This window comes from Lissotriton vulgaris, chromosome 1_1 (genome assembly GCF_964263255.1).
Source record: "Lissotriton vulgaris chromosome 1_1, aLisVul1.2, whole genome shotgun sequence".
Lineage (NCBI taxonomy): Eukaryota > Metazoa > Chordata > Amphibia > Caudata > Salamandridae > Lissotriton > Lissotriton vulgaris.
The window spans coordinates 617,276,392-617,297,490 of NC_141685.1; the positions used below are offsets into that span (position 1 = coordinate 617,276,392).

Below are 21,099 nucleotides of genomic sequence, written 5' to 3' on the forward strand. Positions count from 1 at the left end.
TTCACTGTATTACTGTTGGCTATGTGCAAATGCTTTAAACGCTGCTTCTGAGATAAGCCTGACTGCTTGTGCTAAGCTACCAATGAGGTGAGCAGGGGTTATTTTAGGAGCGTAACTCCCTTACCCTGACTATAAAGAAGTATCCCTACTTGGAAAAAAGGTACATACCTCTGCCTACTAGAGACGCCCATTTCTAACAGTAAGAATTACCGTATTCACATTATTCACTAAATTCAGGTAGTTCATGGTACAATGCAGGCCATGTGCTAAAAATCCTCTAGGCCTTTCCTGTGGAAGAATTCCAATGGTTGAAATTTCAGTTCTTGATTTTTTGAATGACACAAAATTGTCAAAAATATTTCCCCTGAATTTATCGATTGTTAAATGTTTGTGTTCTTATATCTTTTAGGGCTGAAAGGAGGAGCTGGAGGATCCGATGGACAAGGTGGTAGCTTCCAGTACACTTTTCATGGTGATCCACATGCCACATTTGCAGCTTTTTTTGGAGGAGCAAATCCCTTTGAGATGTTCTTTGGGCGCAGGATGCCAAGTCGCCGGGATGATGAGGATATGGAAGTGGATGGAGATCCCTTTGGTGCCTTCAGTAGTTTCAGCATGAATGGATTTCCTAGAGAAAGAAATCAAGTGGGTGGCCAACTCCGACGCAAGCAAGACCCTCCCATTGTTCATGAACTAAGAGTATCATTGGAGGAGATATACAATGGCGGTACTAAACGCATGAAGATTTCCAGGAAGAGGATAAACCCAGATGGACGAACTATCCGAACAGAGGACAAAATTCTCACAATTGAAATAAGAAAAGGATGGAAGGAAGGTACGAAGATAACGTTCCCCAATGAAGGCGATGAGTTACCCAACACCATCCCAGCAGATGTTGTTTTTGTCATTAAAGATAAGCCACACGCACACTTTAAGAGAGATGGCTCAAACATTATCTACCACGCACAAATAAGCCTCAGGGAGGTAAGTTGATAATATTTCACATGATAATATTGGGTACAAGTGGAAAAGTGCTTTAGTAAAATTAATTAAACATTATTGTCCTTGGCTGAGGGCGTTAATCTTTGTGGTTGCCTGTCCTAAACATGAAACACAAGTGACTCAGGAACAGATTGTACAGTATTTTAATTATAATGTCTTTGTTCCTAAATTAAACATGTTATTCTTATGTCTTGCTTTTTCCTTTGTCAACTGTAGGACATCTTAACACACAGTGGTGGGACCAAGAGCTGTTATCACAGATTTCTAGGGCATATGGTCATGATATACACTGTCAATAGTTTCACCCCACCCCCAATTTTCTCTTGCCTGTCTCATTCACTACCAGGCTGTCCTCTGTGTGCTCAAATGTCAGACCCCCCTCAGGACATTTAATTTCAAACAATGACAGCTTGCTTTAAAAGTGTGCTAAACGAAACACAAGCTTAATTTTGAAATGTATTTTGTATTTTTATTCTTGTTTTATGTAGCATAAATAAGCCGGATCATAAGAGATGAGGTAAGCTTCAAAGAGACCATTAGCATACAAACATAAAAGAGTGCATCTCCCCATCTAAATGAGAAATCCTGATGAACAGATTCAGGATTTGCAGGCAGAAATCTTGCCAAATGTCTGCCAAACTGACGTGCCTTCCTGTTTTACATGTTTCAGATATGGGTGGGAATAGAAAAAGATAGCGATGTGACAGATGATATCATCAGGCAAACTTTTTGTAAAATTCCGAAATAATCAAGCCTTTGTAAGATTCACAACATATTTGCAGATAGTTTGTCAGCATAGATACAATTGTAAGTATATACAAACAACATTTTGTCGAAAGTGTGTTTTCAAGTTGGGAAAGAGGAAAGTATCATCCCAAACTGCATGAACTTGAAGAGGGAGTGAGTGGTTTGACTTTATGGAAAATAACTTTCACTGTGTAGAGAAAACCTTTGGCTTATTACTACTTTCTAGATTTACCATTTTCTTTGGAATAGTCTATACATCTTGGGAGTGTGTTTTGTGTATGTATGTGCATGTGTATGTGTATGTGTGTTATTTATTATTTTCGGAGCAGGAGGGGTTATTTGACTGGAGGAACATGAACCTTGAAACACTTGTAATTATCATACCCACTGGAAAAAAGCCATATTGAAGTCTCTGCATATATTACCAGGGCCTTGGGTAGGTTGTATGTGATTTCATGGAAAATGATTTCATGGAATACTATTTCAGAGAAACAATTTTATCTAAACTGGTTAATGAACTGAATGGCATTTACATTTTCATAGAAACCAATTCATAAAATGTCTTTTTGCTCAAAATTGGTTTGAATGCTCCTTTTTTTAAGTGCAAATGCAGTGGTTGCAGGTCTTACTCTCAGAAACAGTTTTAGCCGAGTATTTATTTCAGTGATTTACTTCAAGGGACATTATTTCATATTGATATATTTTATATTGTCAAACATTTACTTTGGATGCTTTGATTTTGGTGACACATCACCACTCATAAACACCCTGCATTGCTGACCACTCCCAACCCCTAATCACCATCATTCCCTTCCCCCCTACAATCCCTCACCACACTTAAATTACACTCATCTCTGAAGCCTAAAAGCCATTTCTATCCAAAAAATTCAACATTCCTGAACCCTAAAATCACTCACAATCCCGAACTCCACCCAACTCCGAACCCTAAAATCCCTTTTTATGCCTAAATCCCACCCACCCATTAAAACACCTCAGAACAGCCACATCCCTGACCCCTAAAATCCTCACCGTCCATAAAAAAACGCAATTAGTGCCCCTTAAGAATTCCTCGTCACCCAAAACTACTCATCCCTGAACACTTAAAATCCCTTTCTACATCTAAACTCCATCCTTCCCTGAATCTTTAAAACTTCTTACCACCCTAAATTCCAACCCCCACGTATCCTGAAAATTCTTCACCACCCCAGCTGCTACCAATAATTGAACCCAAAAAACTCTCACCAGACCTATACTCTGCCCATCCAAGGACTCTAAAACCCCTCAACACCCCTACGGTCTACCCATCTCTGAACCCTAAATACCCCTTTCTCTGTTAGAACTCCAATTATTCCTGACCCCTAAAAACCCTCATCACCCTAAATATTACTCATCCCTTAGCTCAAAAACTCCACAGTAGTCCTAAACTCCACCATATTTTAATTTAATTTAGATTTTTCCCTAAAACTATCTTTCCTTTCAAATGTTTTCTTAAATTGTTATTCCTTAAACTTGGTTTTCCATTGTTTGATTTCCTCCAATGTGGGTTCTTAGTTTTCCTTTTCCCTTGATTTCATTGATTCACATAAATTATATTGGATTAATTGCCTCTAGCACTACAGTGAAACAAACCATTAATATCTAGAAGTTCAAAGAAGCCTTGGTTCTCAGACAAATCAGTCTAACGTGAGGTAGAGGTCTGTGAGGCAGCCACAAAATGAAGAAATACTACGTTTTAGAGGGTAAAGCCATCTACTCTTTCTAGAGGCCACATATAAACACTGGAATGGGCAAGCTATGTCTCATCATTTCTATGAGAGAATCCTGTACACCCCAACCTGGCGAAGTAGCTGTTTCATATAACTGCCAACTTGCAACAATACTCCTCTGCTTGCACGCAGAATGACAAGCGCAGACCTTCTTAGTGTGCCAGCATTAATTTATTTTAGCAAGTAGTCACGACACGTTTCGGCCGTCCAGGCGACCTTGATCATATATATATATATAACCATGTGACCAAGACTGTGGAGACAGTCGAAACGCGTAATGGCGGACGGGCTCAGCAACATACTTAAATAAAGCACTTTGTTGTTTTGCACCAAATCTGGGTTCAACTCTTCGTTCTTTTTGGAAAACCAATTGCAATACTAATTGGCGGCGCAGGCTTGCGCCAGGACGGGCACTGTTTCATATATATATATATATATATATATATATGCTGATGGAGGTGTTATTCATAAATATCGACCGGAGGAAAGGATAGACGCTAAGGAATGACAACTTAACTAACTGTATGACTTTGATTTGGTGGTGAATGTCCACTCTAAAGTTAAATCCTACTGAACTCCTTCTAACTAGTAAGGATTTTGACACCTCGAACAAGGTAGTCTGTCCTCAGATAATGGACTTTTCCCCAACACCAGCAAAGCCTGTATGGTACTTAGGAATCCATCTAGGTGCAGAATTGACCCTGGAAATCAGTCGTAAAACCCTATTTCTCCCAGATTATAGCAGTTCTGCTGTGCATCAGCCCCGCCAGAGCTTTTTCTGTGAACAAGTAGTGGGCATCTAGTACTGGTCTTTCTTGCAGCTGCTCATGTAGGCTAAGGAATAGCCACTACATTGTAAAGTCTTTCTGATCACAGTCCATCTTGTGGGAGTGAAGGCTGTGAAGATTGCTTTAGAACAAATTCTCTTGCTTACACTGACAGGGATTGTATACTGTCATCTGTCCGTGAGAAAGGCCATGCTGGCCGAAACACGTCGCTGTAACAGACTGGCTCTGTAAAGAATCACACTTTCCAAGATTCCAGAGTGCGGCATCCTTTATTAAAAAAAAATGGTTGTGGCCACTGGTTTGGCCCAACGCCTGCACCCGCTGTTGGGCGCTCCGGCAGGAACCACATTGCAGAAAACTGTCATCTGTCTGTAGGTTTCATAAATCTACCTTTGTGCCACCTGCCAGTACTTCAAACAGTATTAGTATGCATCCTAAATGGCTAACATCTGGGTCATTCTGGAAAATGTGCTCCTCATTGCAGTGGCAGCTGGCATGTACCGAGGGTGGTGTTGAGGTGGTTGATAAAAAAATAAAACAAAATATATATATATATATATATATATTCACGCTCCGGTTTCCAAGAAAGAAACACGCTGCACTCTCAAGTTGACGAGCGGGCACAACCAATGGTTATCAACTTACCTGTTTAAATTCATTAACAGAAAGGAGGGCGTTGTCTTCTAGCAAGCTGATGAGGCATCCACGCCGAAACGCGTCCTTGCAATAAAGAATCTTTTGCCAAAAGGGTCCCTGAGAGTGCAGCGTGTTTCTTTCTTGGAAACCGGAGCGTGAATAATTTGTGTGGACCCACCTCCACACTGCCTGCACCCGTCAACAAGAGTGCTCGCTGCAGAGGTGGAACCAGGAGCTTGATGTTAATAGCAGTGGCAGCACCAGCAGGAAAACGACGCGCAACCGCCGATAAAATCGACAGCCATCATTGCTGTGGGACTAACGGCCATACGACCGACTCCCGCGGAAGTGCCGAGTGGATCTGAAGGTAGACGACGAGGGGGCCCCGGGAGAAGATTCACACAACAGCGCTCTCTCAGTTGTGGCACATGCAAGTCTTCTGTTGGTCTGCTTCACAAGGGACAGGGTAATAGTACCTGAACATTGAATGGACGGTTCTCTGAGCAGTACCTGAATGTCACAGGATGCATATCATTTGAATGAGTGACTCTCAGATAACCCGCAGACCACATGTCCCACAATGCATCAAGGTGGGATAAGACTTTGCTCACTGGATTAAAACAGTCCCCTTTTCCAATGCGAGCGGCCACAACCAATGGTTATCAACTTACCTGTTTAAATTCATTAACAGAAAGGAGGCCGTTGTCTTCTAGCAAGCCGATGAGGCATCCACGCCGAAACGCGTCCTTGCAATAAAGAATCTTTCGCCAAAAGGGTCCCTGAGAGTGCAGCGTGTTTCTTTCTTGGAAACCGGAGCGTGAATAATTTGTGTGGACCCACCTCCACACTGGCTGGACCCGTCAACAAGAGTGCTTGCTACAGAGGTGGAACCAGGAGCGTGATGTTAATAGCAGTGGCACCACCAGCAGGAAAACGACGCGCAACCGCCGATAAAATCGACAGCCATCATTGCTGTGGGACTAACGGCCATACGACCGACTCCCGCGAAAGTGCCGAGTGGATCTGAAGGTAGACGACGAGGGGGCCCCGGGAGAAGATTCACACAACAGCGCTCTCTCAGTTGTGGCACATGCAAGTCTTCTGTTGGTCTGCTTCACAAGGGACAGGTTAATAGTGCCCGAACATTGAATGGACGGTTCTCTGAGCAGTACCTGAATGTCACAGGATGCATATCATTTGAATGAGTGACTCTCAGATAACCCGCAGACCACATGTCCCACTATGCATCAAGGTGGGATAAGACTTTGCTCACTGGATTAAAACAGTCCCCTTTTCCAATGCGAGCGGCCACAACCAATGGTTATCAACTTACCTGTTTAAATTCATTAACAGAAAGGAGGCCGTTGTCTTCTAGCAAGCCGATGAGGCATCCACGCCGAAACGCGTCCTTGCAATAAAGAATCTTTCGCCAAAAGGGTCCCTGAGAGTACAGCGTGTTTCTTTCTTGGAAACCGGAGCGTGAATAATTTGTGTGGACCCACCTCCACACTGGCTGGACCCGTCAACAAGAGTGCTTGCTACAGAGGTGGAACCAGGAGCGTGATGTTAATAGCAGTGGCACCACCAGCAGGAAAACGACGCGCAACCGCCGATAAAATCGACAGCCATCATTGCTGTGGGACTAACGGCCATACGACCGACTCCCGCGAAAGTGCCGAGTGGATCTGAAGGTAGACGACGAGGGGGCCCCGGGAGAAGATTCACACAACAGCGCTCTCTCAGTTGTGGCACATGCAAGTCTTCTGTTGGTCTGCTTCACAAGGGACAGGTTAATAGTGCCCGAACATTGAATGGACGGTTCTCTGAGCAGTACCTGAATGTCACAGGATGCATATCATTTGAATGAGTGACTCTCAGATAACCCGCAGACCACATGTCCCACTATGCATCAAGGTGGGATAAGACTTTGCTCACTGGATTAAAACAGTCCCCTTTCCATGAGGAGCGGCCACAACCAATGGTTATCAACTTACCTGTTTAAATTCATTAACAGAAAGGAGGGCGTTGTCCTCTAGCAAGCTGATGAGGCATCCATGCCGAAACGCGTCCTTGCAATAAAGAATCTTTTGCCAAAAGGGTCCCTGAGAGTGCAGCGTGTTTCTTACTTGGAAACCGGAGCGTGAATAATTTGTGTGGACCCACCTCCACACTGGCTGCACCCGTCAACAAGAGTGCTCGCTGCAGAGGTGGAACCAGGAGCGTGATATATATATATATATATATATATATATATATATATATATATATATATATATATATATATATATATATATATATATATATATATATATATATATATATATATATATATATATATATATATATAAAGTAGACTGACCTTCCTCCATGATGCGATGTCCCCCCTCCTTCAGTCTTTGATGGCAGGGTCGAACTCGGGACCCAGCCAACTCCTCTAACCAAATCCTGGTGCTGCTCTCACCAGCATGAAAGCAGTGCCAGAATTGAAGGGAGCGGCCTCACTCAGCGCTCTCAAGAACACTGGAAGCCTGCGCTTCCGGTATCCCAGTTGTCTAAGACAGCTAGATTAGAGAAGTTTACAGTGTGCATGTCTGGCTGGCTGTCACAAGACGGCAAGCCAAAGAGAAATGCACATTTTAAGCTTAAACCCACAGCTCTCTGTAGCCACTCAACAGCATTGGCCCCGCCCCGTCCTGACACTCAGTTTGAGATGGGTTGGTTGCTGAAAAATAAAATGGAAATAACTAAACTTTATTACCATTTTATTTTTCAGCTCTGGGACTGGTGTTGATTGGCCATCTCGCTGCTGATTGGAAAATTTGTACATAACCTGCCTTGACGAACCCCTCTAAAGTCTGAAGGATTTCAACTTACAGCACCAAGGGCCATATGGTAATTTAGGAACTGAACACTGAGGGAAAAAAGGTTTCAAGCAGTTTGAACTTGTTATCATTCAGTGGTTTCTGTCAGACACAATCTCAGAAAGACCATTACATGTGAATATATATGTTGGACACTTGAATATGTAAGAATACAAGTCATTATGTTGTAGTATGTAGTACTGTTCCTTGGAACGTATGCCATCTACTTCTGTATGTGATATTCATGAAAAAGTATTCCTGTGCATTGTTTGTATTGTCTCACACAGTACATTTGATTCATTGGTTCCGAAGTAAAGATACCCTAAGAAATAAGCACGACTAACTATTGCATTTGTGTGTTTGGGTTATATACATGTCTTTTTTCTTAAACATGCTGGGTAATGAATTATAATTTAATGTTACCGCTCCGTAAGGGTTAGCAGGTAAAGGTATATGAAATATTAAGCAATCCTCACTGACGAATTAAACACAGACTAATAACTTGGTTTCTCATACCGTAAAGGAAGATGAATTGATGGTGTGGGTGAATACATTTTTTTAGCACATAAGTCTGTCACGACAAACAGTTTTAGAAAGTTGACATTTTCTTGCACTAACCATTTGGTGCCTGTAGCCTTTTCCTGGGTCACATGACCAGGTGTAGTTGGCAGTTGCCCTTTGTGTATTCCTCCCAGACAGCATCACAATACAGTGTCTGGGTGTTGGCAAAATGGGCCATACTGTCTTGATGGGGGGGGTGGAGCTGTCACCTACTACACTTGCACTTCAAAGGCACTGGCCCAGCTAACACACAAAGGATTGCACACTACCCTATTGTGACCCCAGGTAGCTTGGGACCAGGACAATGAGGTATGGAAATTCAGACACTTCTGTAGGGGGAAGACTTCCAAAGTTTCTTCCACTTCAAAGTGTGCACCTGTTATAAAAATGGAACTCTCAGCCCAACTCTTCAGTACACTCCTTAGCCTTTGGATACTACAGAAGAAGGACACCTTGCTGCCCTTCTGCTTGAGACCTGTCCTACTTGCTGAGAAGGAAGACTAGACCTGCTCTCTTCCTCCTTTCTAAGTGACTCCACCAAGGGTCAGATGACTGACCGCCTGTTATGAGCTCAAGAGAGCTCCAGAGGCCTCCCTGACTCAGCCCAGCTGACCTGCTGCCTGGACCTGCAATGTGATCTACAACTGGAACAGCCTGGGCCCTGTTGGACTCGGCAAGATTGTGTCCCTGATCCCCAAGAGGTGCCTCTCCTGGTACCTAGGCTGGCATCACAGTGCACTCCTCTGACTCTAAAAGGTGAAATCCTGATGATGTGGGCTCTTTGTGACTGCGAACAGGCCAGTTCAAACCAAGATCTTTTCGCCCATGCTGTCTGCCAATGCGAACTACAGTGACCCTGACTCTTCGCACACTATAGTGATCAACAGCGACTACCGGAAAAGCAATATCTGCACTTTGCGCTATAGTATCAACAGCCCCTAGAGACCACCAACATGAATATCCAGCAGCGACCATCTGGGATGTCAAACAGAATCTCTGTGGTACACCAACTACTGTCTGCGACAACTGGCCTGTCGCCCGGCAGAAGAAAGATCTGCGTTTCACGCTACAGGATTGACAGTCCTGTAGTGACAACCAACATGATTCTCCAACAACGACCATCCACAGTGTCCAGCAGAATCTTCGCACTACAGCAATGACCGTCCACGACAACCAGCCTGCTCTTCATGCTTCAGTGACATGAATCTGTGACGCTCTCCATGCTCCTCGTGGCCTTGTCCACGGCAAGCAGAGCTCTTTCCAGTGACACTTTAGAAGATAACTTTTTCAGCAGGACTAACCTAGTCCCTATATCTGACCTGCACTCCATCTCGGTTGACCTGAATTTGTAATATTCACCCAGTCTCACATGACCAGATAACTGGGAGTGGCACGTTGTGCTTTTAGGTGCTAAACTTATATTAAATCTTTGAAATTGCATATCTCCGGTTCAGTTCATTGGATTTTTGTTGTTTTGGTGTCAGATAATTTGTTAAAGTTGACTCATTTTTTCGAAAATAGTGTGGAATTTTTCTTGTGGTAGGCTTTCATTTTATTACTGTTTATGTGCTGCATAAATACTTTCCACATTGCCTCTAAGTTAAGCCTGACTGCTTTTTTGCACCAATCTATCAGAAGTTTGGGCACAGGTTAATTTAGTGACTTTTGTGGTTCAGCCTGACAAGGATTGTGGCTGCTGCTTGAGAAGGGCTCACACCCCTCTCAACTAACAACCCAATATCTCACAGTGAAGCACTATATCTACGTACAGTGCTTTACTGGTACACAACAAAATTTACCCAGTATATATGAAAAAACAATACATGCACTGCATTTTGCCATTTGTTTCAAATAAGCAACCTTCAGCATTTCTGCTAGGATGGACTCATTCTGAGTTTTTCCCTGTTGATCTGGGTAGCTTGTTTGCTGCTGTTTTTATTTTTGCATTCTGTTATTTGCAATCCAACAAAACAAAACCAAACAAAACACATGAACCAGGATTCAATGATAACCATGCCTTTATGTGTTACTTGCCTGTTGTGGGGAGATTTGTGAGCTCTAATTCGTTTAATCTTAATTTATATCTAGCCACACCTCTGCCTGAACCAGGCCTACCACTCCACATCAATGAATGGTTTAATGGGAGGCACACAGGCATTATAGTGCTGCCCTGGCCTAGCATTGGCCTAATCATCCAATGGGAGGTGAGCTTGGATTATCCTTGCTTGATGCATATTTCAGTGTCTGGAAAATGCCTTGTGACAATGGAGCATCTGTCCCTTTGATGTAGTAGCATTTAAATTTGTGTATCCCTCACAATTATCAATGTTACTGGATCAGCAGTTCTTTCATACAGACTATGCAACTATCTGGCCACTGTGAATTTAGTGCAACAATGAATGTGAATATCTCAAGTAATCCGTGGTCCTTTAAAATGAGCTATGGTGCGAGGGCTGTCAGACACCTGTTCCAATTAAACTCTGGTTCAAGATGAATACGATTACTGAATTGTTGTCAGGGGCATAGCTGTCAAGCGTGCAGAAGATGCAAGGGGAATGGGACCAAAGGCCCTTAGGGGCGTCGTGAACTTCAATTTTGGTTATACTTTCCTACCCAACTAACAAACAGGGGGGCACTTTGCACCTTAGCCATGCTGCTATATGCAATGCTTCTAACTAGACCTATTGGCAAAGAGTTTAACAGAGGAAGGGCTGAGAGGTACCATGTTTAGACTGCAGGACTACAGAGAGAAGTTTAACTAGTGCTCTCTGTTCAGTTGACTGCAGCCCACTTGGCCGCAGTAAGCAGCAGTGCTTGGATTATGACTGACAGGCTACAAGAGATTGCTATGAGCTGGGACTGAATCCCAATCTGGGTGAAGAGGAGGACCCACAAGGATAATCCAGGTCTGTATTTGATTATATTTTCATTCACATTCAGTAGATTGATCTGAACTGCATTGCAGACCTCCAAAGAAATGTGTTATGTATGACTTAATTATCCCCAATATTTTTTAAACAATGTAAAACACTTAGCAATCCAAACCAAGTTTGATTAATCTGTAAATTCAATGTAACTCAAGTGGTAGAAATATATATATATATATTTTTTTTATAGAAAAGGGGATTACAGAGGAACAATATCATCGGTACTCTCTGACCAAAATGGAGAAGACACATGTCAAAATAAATTACCCATGTGAGAGACATTTATCTGTAAACTGTAAAGCATAGTCTAAAAAAACTTCTACCACATTGAGCCCTCATCAACACATGCCCAATACATCCAAGATCTTAAATGAGGTCTTAAAAAGCCCATTAAATAACACATGTTCCCACCTTCCAGACATCGTCCTCCTGGCCTTTCCCCTAAAATGACTGTTCACAATCTTCATACCATCTCCTAAAAGAGGCGCTTGACCCGACTAATGCCTCCCTGACCTCTATAAAAAGTGCTTCTGCATACCCTCTTCCCTTCTATGCCTGTGCCTTCTCTCCACTGTCCTATACCTTACCAGCCCAGCATCTACAATTTCTATGGCATGTAACATACCAATTTATCCTGGCATGAAACCAGGGTTCTCAATGACTAACTTTCTTCATATTCGTTACCCATTGCTCAAAGCTGGGCCCAGCCGGAGGCTTTGAGTGGGAAGTGCTTAGTGACTGCGCAGTTATCATTGCAGTAAAAGTAAAATTCCAGACTTCGAGAGTTTTTTTAAAGCACCAGTCCGCCAGACCAAGCAGGGCTACTCTCGACAAAGGAACAAACATTCTCTGGATGGTCCAGCTTATCACCCTGAATACACCTTACCAAAAACAATTTAAGGGAATTACAGAACTAGAACATGTGTAGCCAGTCTCTCTCAGAGCTACATTTTGGGCAATTCCCTGGTTCTGAAGGGAGCATTTATTCAAAACCTGTAGCGTTGGATAGATCATCCACCCATTTAAAAATGCCATAGGCTGAAAGTTCTCACCCCTAAAAGGGTGAAGCTCAAGCCGATATTCCTCTCTCATTGACTGTTACTTATATCAATCCCTGCATGCTGCATTCATTTACTTCTATCTACTTCTACCAAACGCGTAGAGTCTGGGCTCTGTGCCTGATACCAAAATCTAAAAAAAAGATTGACTCCATCTCCCTTGAACGGATCCTTTAGTATCTCATTGTAAGACTTGATGTTGGTCCCGTTAATATTGCCTAAGATAGCTTTTATTTGGTCGTGCATAAAAAAAGGATGCTGACTGTGAAGCGTTTTACCCAAAAACAGCATACATAAAGACATGCCACTGGGACCCATGAAAAAGTCCCCTTTCTTCATTATATTTAGATCTGTCCATTTATGTGAAATTTCTTTAGATAAAGCGGGTGGCAGGAAACTACAAAAGCCTAACAGTGTTTCGGTTTTAACCCAGGGGATACTTTGGCTTAAGAAAATCCTCTGCCTGAGTGTCACAAATTGAGAAGGAATTTTGCATTGACTTCTTTTTGAGTTTTGGGGGTTTTCACACACCAGGATACATAATTGATATTCTGGGCTTCCAACATCTGGAGAAGAACTGAATAATCAAAACTAGAAGACTCCACTGGCAGACGGCATAACAGTTATGCTAAGGACACCAGATAATAATCTTGACACATTGTAGAGGGGGGGGCGGGATCTATTAGAAGAGGAGTAGGTCCAGTACCCATGCTCCCAAAGATCAACGTATTCAACACTAGGGGGTAGCAGTTCCTAAGGTCAAAAGAAAGTCACAACCTTTTCTGGTTGAAAGTGAAATATGGGCGTGGTCAATCTCAGTGAAGTTGGGTGTTTAAGGGTGATGGGGTAATCCCTCCTTTTGGATATAGTGCCCTTACACACCTTTGTGAGTGTCATGCTTCATCATCGGGCGTTGCTCCTTGTGGGGTTGGCGCTGCTGTCCTCCACAGGCCCTACTTGAGGGCTCTTTATCGGAGATCTTTTAAGGAGACGCCGCAGTGGGTATGTGGGCCTAGGATCGTGAGTGGGTGAGTGAGTTAAAATCACCAGTCGGTACCTGGAACCTAATTTTATTCAGGGGTCCGAATGGTAAGGTTAAAATGTGGTATGATGCTGGAGCTCCTCTTTGGAAAAAATGTGGAGGGAGGATAAGTGTCTTCCCGCTGCTCTCAGGATACGTGTGAATGTGTATTAAAAAGATGGAATGGTCAACATGTTTCGCACTTCTTGTAGGTCCATAAGTGATCCATGGGCGCTTCGTCACAATTCTCTGTATATCTTTTATGCTGGGTGTGTGATAAGTTGGAGGAGTCCAGAACTGGATCTGGTAAAGAATTCAAATCCCCCCGCCCTGCCCCCAGGATGACCTCCTCAGATAGGGTCCATAAGAACCATGCCAGTTATTGAAGATGACTGGGACCATCAATGACTGGGCCATAATAACATCCAACATTGATCTTACATAGTCCCAACTCTTTTGGGAGAATGGCCCAATGCCCCATCTGGTCCATAGCTACCTGATGATATTTTCCCTGTAGGTCTTTCCTTAGCTAGGTAGCAAACCCTCTCTGTCTCATCCTAGCTGAAGAAAAATGCATTCCATGCACCTAGATGTCTCACTTTCTCGTTGTTCTCCCTTTCTAACACTCATTGTTTCTCCTGTAATAAATTAAGCTGGGCTTGAATTCTTTTAGCCACACAAACATGACTGTCCTCCTAGTCTTGTTATTGATATCATTAGCATTAAAGCTAAAGAATGCTAAATTAGCTATTGACTAATTAACAAATGCCCTACCACCCCAGACAACCAATGCCCAGCCATAATCCTTAGAACGAGCCTACAGAGCCAAAAGAGAAGCTGTTCCTCTAACTCACAGGTACTCATAGTACAGCCTGCGGGCCGCCAGTATCCCGGCAAGCCTTCCTTGGCGGCCCGAGGACCTTGCAGACATAGTACCTGTGTTTTTTTTTTTAAATAGTGTCAGCAAACTCCGCTGGTTGCAGCAGCGCAGACTCCAAGATACTCTGCTCTATGGGGGCTGGGCAATTCCAGATAGTCAGAGTGGAGATGCAGGGGCGCTGACAAGAGATGAAATACAACAATGCCTCGTTAGCAGTCTTTTAAAGACCTGTGAAGTACTCGGGTGCGGCTGTGTGTGCCCCCGGGAAGCTGTCTCAGTCCCGGTTGACACACGTGGGGTGAGGTGACAGAGGCTGAAAGTGGATGGCAAACTGCAAAGGAAATCGGGGGCTGTTGTATAATAAAGGGGTAAATTGCTAACTTGGTATTAAGTGTGTCAGAAAGTAACATAGAATAATCATATCATTGCCAAAGCCAACTAGGTGATGCTGTATGTGGCCCTGCACTTCACTGGAATTTTCCATGAAAGAGTGTCATGCAAGCTATGTCAGTGTGTCCTCTTAAAAATGATGGGGAGGATAGAGCAAAAAACTAGAAAAGAGACAATACATGGAGAAACGCAGTCACAGGCAGGAAGATAAGGTAAAGCGAAAGAGGGACACAGATGAAGAGAAAAGAGACAGCTGAAGAGAGAAAGAGAAACAGAATGAGAGAGAGAGAGAGTTAGAGAGAGAGAAAAGTTTGTTTTCCATTTACAGCCCATCAACAACAACAAGGAACACGACCACAGACATACCAATCGCCAATTGGAACATGAAGATAATGGTGTGTAGAAATTGAAAGCGAGCACAAACATAAGTCCTGTGTTTTAGGACTATTAATTATATGCGGTTTGATCCAAGCTGTGAAATCACAGGGTGACCGAGGACAGCAGGGTGTGAGAGCCAGGTGAGGTGACAGAGGACAGCAGGGTGTGAGAGCCGGGTGAGGTGATAGAGGGCCAAGAGGAGTGAGAGCCGGGTGAGGAGACGGAGGGCAGCAGGGCGGGAGTGCCGGGTGAGGTGACGGAGGGCAGCAGGGAGTGAGAGCCGGTTGAGGTGATGGAGAGCAGCAGGGGTGAGAGCCGGATGAGGTGTGCATTAAGAGCCTGTGATGTGATGTTTACCGAGGCACAGAGACAGATAGAGACAGAAACAGACAGAGACAGATAGAGACAGAGATAGACAGAGACAGGGACAGACTGACAGATAGAGACAGAGACAGATAGAGGCAGAGACAGATAGAGACATATAGAGACAGAGACAGATAGAGGCAGAGACAGATACAGACAGGGCATGGAAAGCTAGATAGAGACAGAGACAGGGACAGACTGACAGAGGCAGAGGCAGATAAAGGTAGAGAGAGACAGACAGCGAGACAGAGACAGACAGAGACAGATAGAGGTAGAGACAGGGACAGGGGCAGGCAGAGACAGACAGAGACAGAGAGACGGAGAGGGAGACAGAAGGAGGGAGACAGAGGGAGACAGATGGAAGAAGGGCGACAGGCACAGGGAGACAGATAAAGACAGACAGAGGGAGACGGAGGGAGACAGAGAGAGGGAGACAGAGAGACAGAGAGGGAGACAGAGAGAGAAAGGGAGAGAGAGAGGGAGACAGGCAGAGTGAGGGAGACAGAGAGAGACAGAGAGAGAGAATGGGAGAGAGGGAGGGAGAGAGAGAGATAGAGAGAGGGAGGGAGATAGAGAGAGAGAAACATGTGTATGCCGGGTCTGGTGGCTCGGTGGACAAAGGCGTCCACTACAGGGCCCTGTGTTCAACCTCATGGTCACTTTTTTTGTGCTCTAGCCCGCCCCCTCCCCCACTGACCCCGCCCCCAATGGTGCTACCCTCGGCCACAAACTACACTGTAAATTTGGCCCCCGAGAGAAAGTTTGTAAGAACCCATGCTCTAACTCATGATCTTCATCCTCACATCCCCTCCACTCTGATGCCTCAGAAACACCTTTCACTTTTGTTCTGCTCCATCCTTCATCCACCTGATCCCTTCCCAGCCACTCTTTTCCAGCCCCTGAGCCTGCGTGATGGTGAATCAGACCTTCTCCTCCCTAGCAACATAAATTAGTTTTTATGCATCTTTATCCAACCATAGGTGGTGCCTCTTTTCTATCCTTCCCCTCCTGCCCCAACCCTCAAAAAATTAAACTGGAAAACCCCTAAAGAAAACAGATTTTGAAACCATAGCTGTTTACTAAGACATCACATCTTGACTGTCCAGCACATTCTAAGAACACTGTTTAACCCAACCCTAATACACCCTGAGAGAAACGCCGGAAACAGAGGGATACCTTAAAAAACCCAGTGGGCACAGTATTCTGGACCGCTCTGCTCCTCCCCACCCACTTCAAGGCCCCCCTTCCCAACCAGAGATGTCTTGCAAGTGGAGCGGAAATTTCGAGCCCCATTTAGATCTGTAAAGTCCTGAAAGTGCCCTCTCCAGTTAATCCTTATATTTGCTCTGCAAATGGATGCAGAGATGTCCAAGGCCTTGAATTCTGGAAGTAAGGCCCTGAACTCTTTTTGCTTCCTGGCCGTTTCCTCTTTGATCTGGCAGCCCTCAAAATTGACTCCTTAATCTGTTTGTCCCACAATAGGCAATGATAGTCCTCAGTCTTGTACCTGCTTTAGGAGTTCCTACCGGAACCCGATGGGCCCCTTGTTATCAAAAGATCTTCTGCCCAATTCATCATCAATAAATTTATTTTGGGTACCACGGACCATAAAAGTGCAGATAAAATACATACATTGCACAAAGAGTAAATAAAACAATAAATAGCATATATACAAATAGGAGTCAAACATCTAAAATCGGATTAAACATTTAGTAGTTATCGAGATGTACATTAAATACAATATTGTATTTACAAATAGTCTCGACATAAATTTTTTCCGTCTGTGCCACATACCAATTAAGAACCGCGAAACAGCAAAAACAATTGGGGAATGGGTGTCATACTTTAAGACCCTGCGTGCTTGGGCGCATTGACTGAAACCTAAATTTCTTCAAAGTGGTATCAGCCAGCATTTCCTTATGGCCTGATAGGCAGGGCAAAAAAACAGGACATGGAGTTCATCCTCTAGGCTGGATTTACATGCCGGGCCCACGGGATTCTCTGTGTTGTCCCATTTGCTTGTAGATGCCCTGAGCGAGAGACTACCAATCCTAAATTGCATATAAAGTTTCCTTGCCAATGGGGGATAGATTAGATCCAGAAAGTCCTCCTTTTTAGGTTCTATTTTTACTTGGAGGAACTCTGCTGTTAGCCTTCCCACTGTAGTGCACCTATGAAGAGATAGTAGGTTATGGTGCCTAAAGTGATGGACCAACTCTGCCCTAGATAACCCTGGGCAAGTTGCCTCAGGATTATCCCAAAGCTCAAGTAAGCCAATCTTAATACTAACTGCCTTAATTTGTGAGAGCCATGGAATTTTCTTAATTCTCAACATAGCCCAGACCTCCAGGAATTATTTTTTGTATTCGGGCACTGACCATAGTCTTCAAAGGCCGTAGTGCTACTTCCTCCTCTATAGGGACTAGCCCCAAGTCCATGCGTAGGGGCACAAGCGGTGTGCTGGCGTGTACGCCCAATAAATTCCTCATAAAGGTATGTTCTACTTTCATGAGGATGGATGCACTTTGGTGTCCCCATAGTTCCGCCCCGTACATAGAAGCTGTTCTAGCCTATAGTTTATACATTTCTATGACCGGGGCCGCTGGCTTGAATTTGGATATTCTGTGCACTTTTGCAATTCCCCCCGCCACTTGAGATAACCTAAGAGCCGCCTCTGCTGACTGGATGCCCCAGTCAAGATGTTCTGTCAGAGTGATGCCTAAGTACACAAAGGTCTTAACTCGCTCTAAAGGGGTTCCATTCAGAAGTGGATTTGGGCGAGTCTGCCTTGGGGGATTAAAAATCATAAATTTAGTGTTGTTTAAGTTTATTTCTAAACCTCTTGATGCACAAAATGCAGCAAACCAAAATTGTCCCACAAATTTACCACTAAGTTGGTGAGGAGTGGAATAATGGTACCAAGTTAGTTTTCGATGTTTAGCAATACCAATCACACAATTGTATAAGAAGCAGAAGGCTAAATTACAAAACATAGGCCAACTAATATAGTCATTAAACCACCAAGAGTTGCAAGATTAAACCACTATGGCACACATTTCATAATGTCAAGACAAGATAAAAAATGGAAAACCAGAAAATATTTTTTTGGAAAAATATATATACTTTGTGTATTTATTCAGATGTAAACATTTTATCACAGTGATAACAAATCATTAAAAAATATACATGAAGTATATTAAACATTTCATTAAAAACATTAAAAATCACATAAAGTAAACATTGGTTAAAAGTTCAAAAGAACATGGGTCGACGCGGCGTTTCGGTTACGGGCTAACAATAGACAACCTTCTTCAGGACCAAGTTCTGTATTTAGTAATGGCTTCCAGATAAATCCTGGAATGCCGTGGGCCGATTATAGAATCCGGTCAGGAACTGTTATAGGTTCGCGATGTTTTAACATACGCTGTAATGGTATCTTGTGTTTGTCTAGGGATGGATCTCGCTCTGGTAGTAGGAGCCACCGATATTGGACTTCAATTATGCCAGATTTAAATGACTGGCAGCTAAATATTATCACGAGCTTTTCAATGGACTTGTGTATCAGTTTTGGCGTTCATACCATGGTGGGGATTATCCTGCCACTCGGGCTTTAAATTCGGCCTCCCTGCTCCTACTCCGTCAATCGCGAACCTATAACAGTTCCTGACCGGATTCTATAATCTGCCCACGGCATTCCAGGATTTATCTGGAAGCCATTACTAAATACAGAACTTGGTCCTGAAGAAGGTTGTCTATTGTTAGCCCGTAACCGAAACGCCGCGTCGACCCATGTTCTTTTGAACTTTTAACCAATGTTTACTTTATGTGATTTTTAATGTTTTTAATGAAATGTTTAATATACTTCATGTATATTTTTTAATGATTTGTTAACACTGTGATAAAATGTTTACATCTGAATAAATACACAAAGTATATATATTTTTCCCAAAAACTATTTTCTGGTTTTCCATTTTTTATCTTGTCTTGACATTATGAAATGTGTGCCATAGTGGTTTAATCTTGCAACTCTTGGTGGTTTAATGACTATATTAGTTGGCCTATGTTTTGTAATTTAGCCTTCTGCTTCTTATACAATTGTGTGATTGGTATTGCTAAACATCGAAAACTAACTTGGTACCATTATTCCACTCCTCACCAACTTAGTGGTAAATTTGTGGGACAATTTTGGTTTACAATATATCTCCCCTGTCCCAAAGTTGACAGATAAGGGGGCCTCCTTTTTACTTTCTATGACAAAATGCAGCAAAACCATCCAAGGTTAGTTGGATGCCCGTTGATGTTTTGGACAACAAAGTGTCGTCCACAAACATCAACGGGGGCACCATTATCCTTTACTCCAAGCAGGTGGTCTATAAGCCCATTTATGTAAAGACAGAATAAGGTGGGGGCCAGGACGCACCCCTGGCGCACACTCTTTTTCACTGGGAAGCGGGACGAAAGTTCTCCATACTTTCCACACCTGACTTGAGCATAATTGTCAGTATGGAGTCTAATTAGCACATTCAATAAATAAGTTGGTAGGCCCAGATCAAATAATACACTCCACAGCTTATCCCTCTGCACTAGATCGAATGCAGCCTGCAGGTCAACAAAGATGAGGTAGAGGCTGCCACCCTCCACACTCACTGTTTTCCAAAACAATACCTGGAGTCTAAATATCTGATCGAGGGTCGAAGTACCCAGCCTAAACCCAGCCTGCAAGATCCCATTTTCCCCTATCCACCCCTGGATTCTGTCTAGGATGATCCTTCCCATCAGTTTTTGTGTGATGTCTATCAAACTGATAGGCCTATAGTTAGACTGCAAAAGGGGACAACCTTTTTTATGGTTGGGGACTATCTCCGCTCGGCTCCGGGTGTCTGGCGGGTCCATGCGCTTTAATATTGCATTAAAAAGAACACCCAAATATGGTGCCCAAATTTTCGGTTCAGACCGAAATAAATCCCCTGGAAGCTTATCCAGACCGGGCGCCTTGTTGGGTAAGAGTTTCATTATTGCGGCTTCAACCTCACTTAACTTAATGTCCCAGGACCCCTCCAATCGATACTCATGGAGGGGTCCTAGGGTAGGGAACAATGGACCCTCTTCACCAGAATATGCATAGAGAGCTCCAAAGTGGGCTTCCCAGGCGGCAGCTGCTATGTTTGGTTCGAAAGCTGTTCTGCCCTCTTTCGCCCCAGAACTCACTCGCCCAAAACGATTTAGAGTCCCTACACGAGAGTGATATTCTTAGATCTTCCCTTCTATTTTCTTTTCCCTTTTAATAACTTGATTATGCTTAAGCCGGCATTGGCTTGGCTTATCCTTTGCTTTTATTGCGGTTAGCAAGTCTTTTTTTGCTTTCCGACAATTAGCATTATACCAGGGGTGTGTTGTGAGTGGATTTGCCTTCTTACTTCCTTTGGGGTAGAACACATCAAACAGTTTAGCAGCCAGCTGTTTATGAATTTCCAGAGGCCTATTCAAGGATTCTTGGTAGGCGTCCTTATCCACAATCTCTCCCATTTCTATCAACTGTGGCAAGGCCTCTTGATATATATACCTGCAGGTTTAATTGGGGAACCCTGTAAATATGACCATTTAACTCTCCGCCTGTTGTTAGTTAGCAGGAGGCGCTGTTGTACAGTGTTGGTCTCGGGAGGGGGGTTTGACAGCCCAAAACTCCCTGGTTTCAAAGTCCAAACCAGGGCATTGTGGTCA

The 21,099-nt window shown here is 43.5% G+C and overlaps 1 protein-coding gene across 3 annotated transcripts in view; it reads left to right on the forward strand.

The window, feature by feature from the left end:
* Positions 1-21,099, forward strand: part of DNAJB4 (DnaJ heat shock protein family (Hsp40) member B4) — a 261,275-nt gene that overhangs the window by 101,101 nt on the left and 139,075 nt on the right. For all 3 annotated transcript variants that reach the window (XR_015308304.1, XM_086954216.1, XM_086954217.1), the window contains exon 2: positions 410-984. Coding sequence is in view for 2 of the 3 variants with exons in the window: in XM_086954216.1 (XP_086810342.1) it covers positions 410-984 (575 nt within the window). In the remaining variant the exon portion in view is untranslated. The remainder of the gene's footprint in view (positions 1-409; positions 985-21,099) is intronic.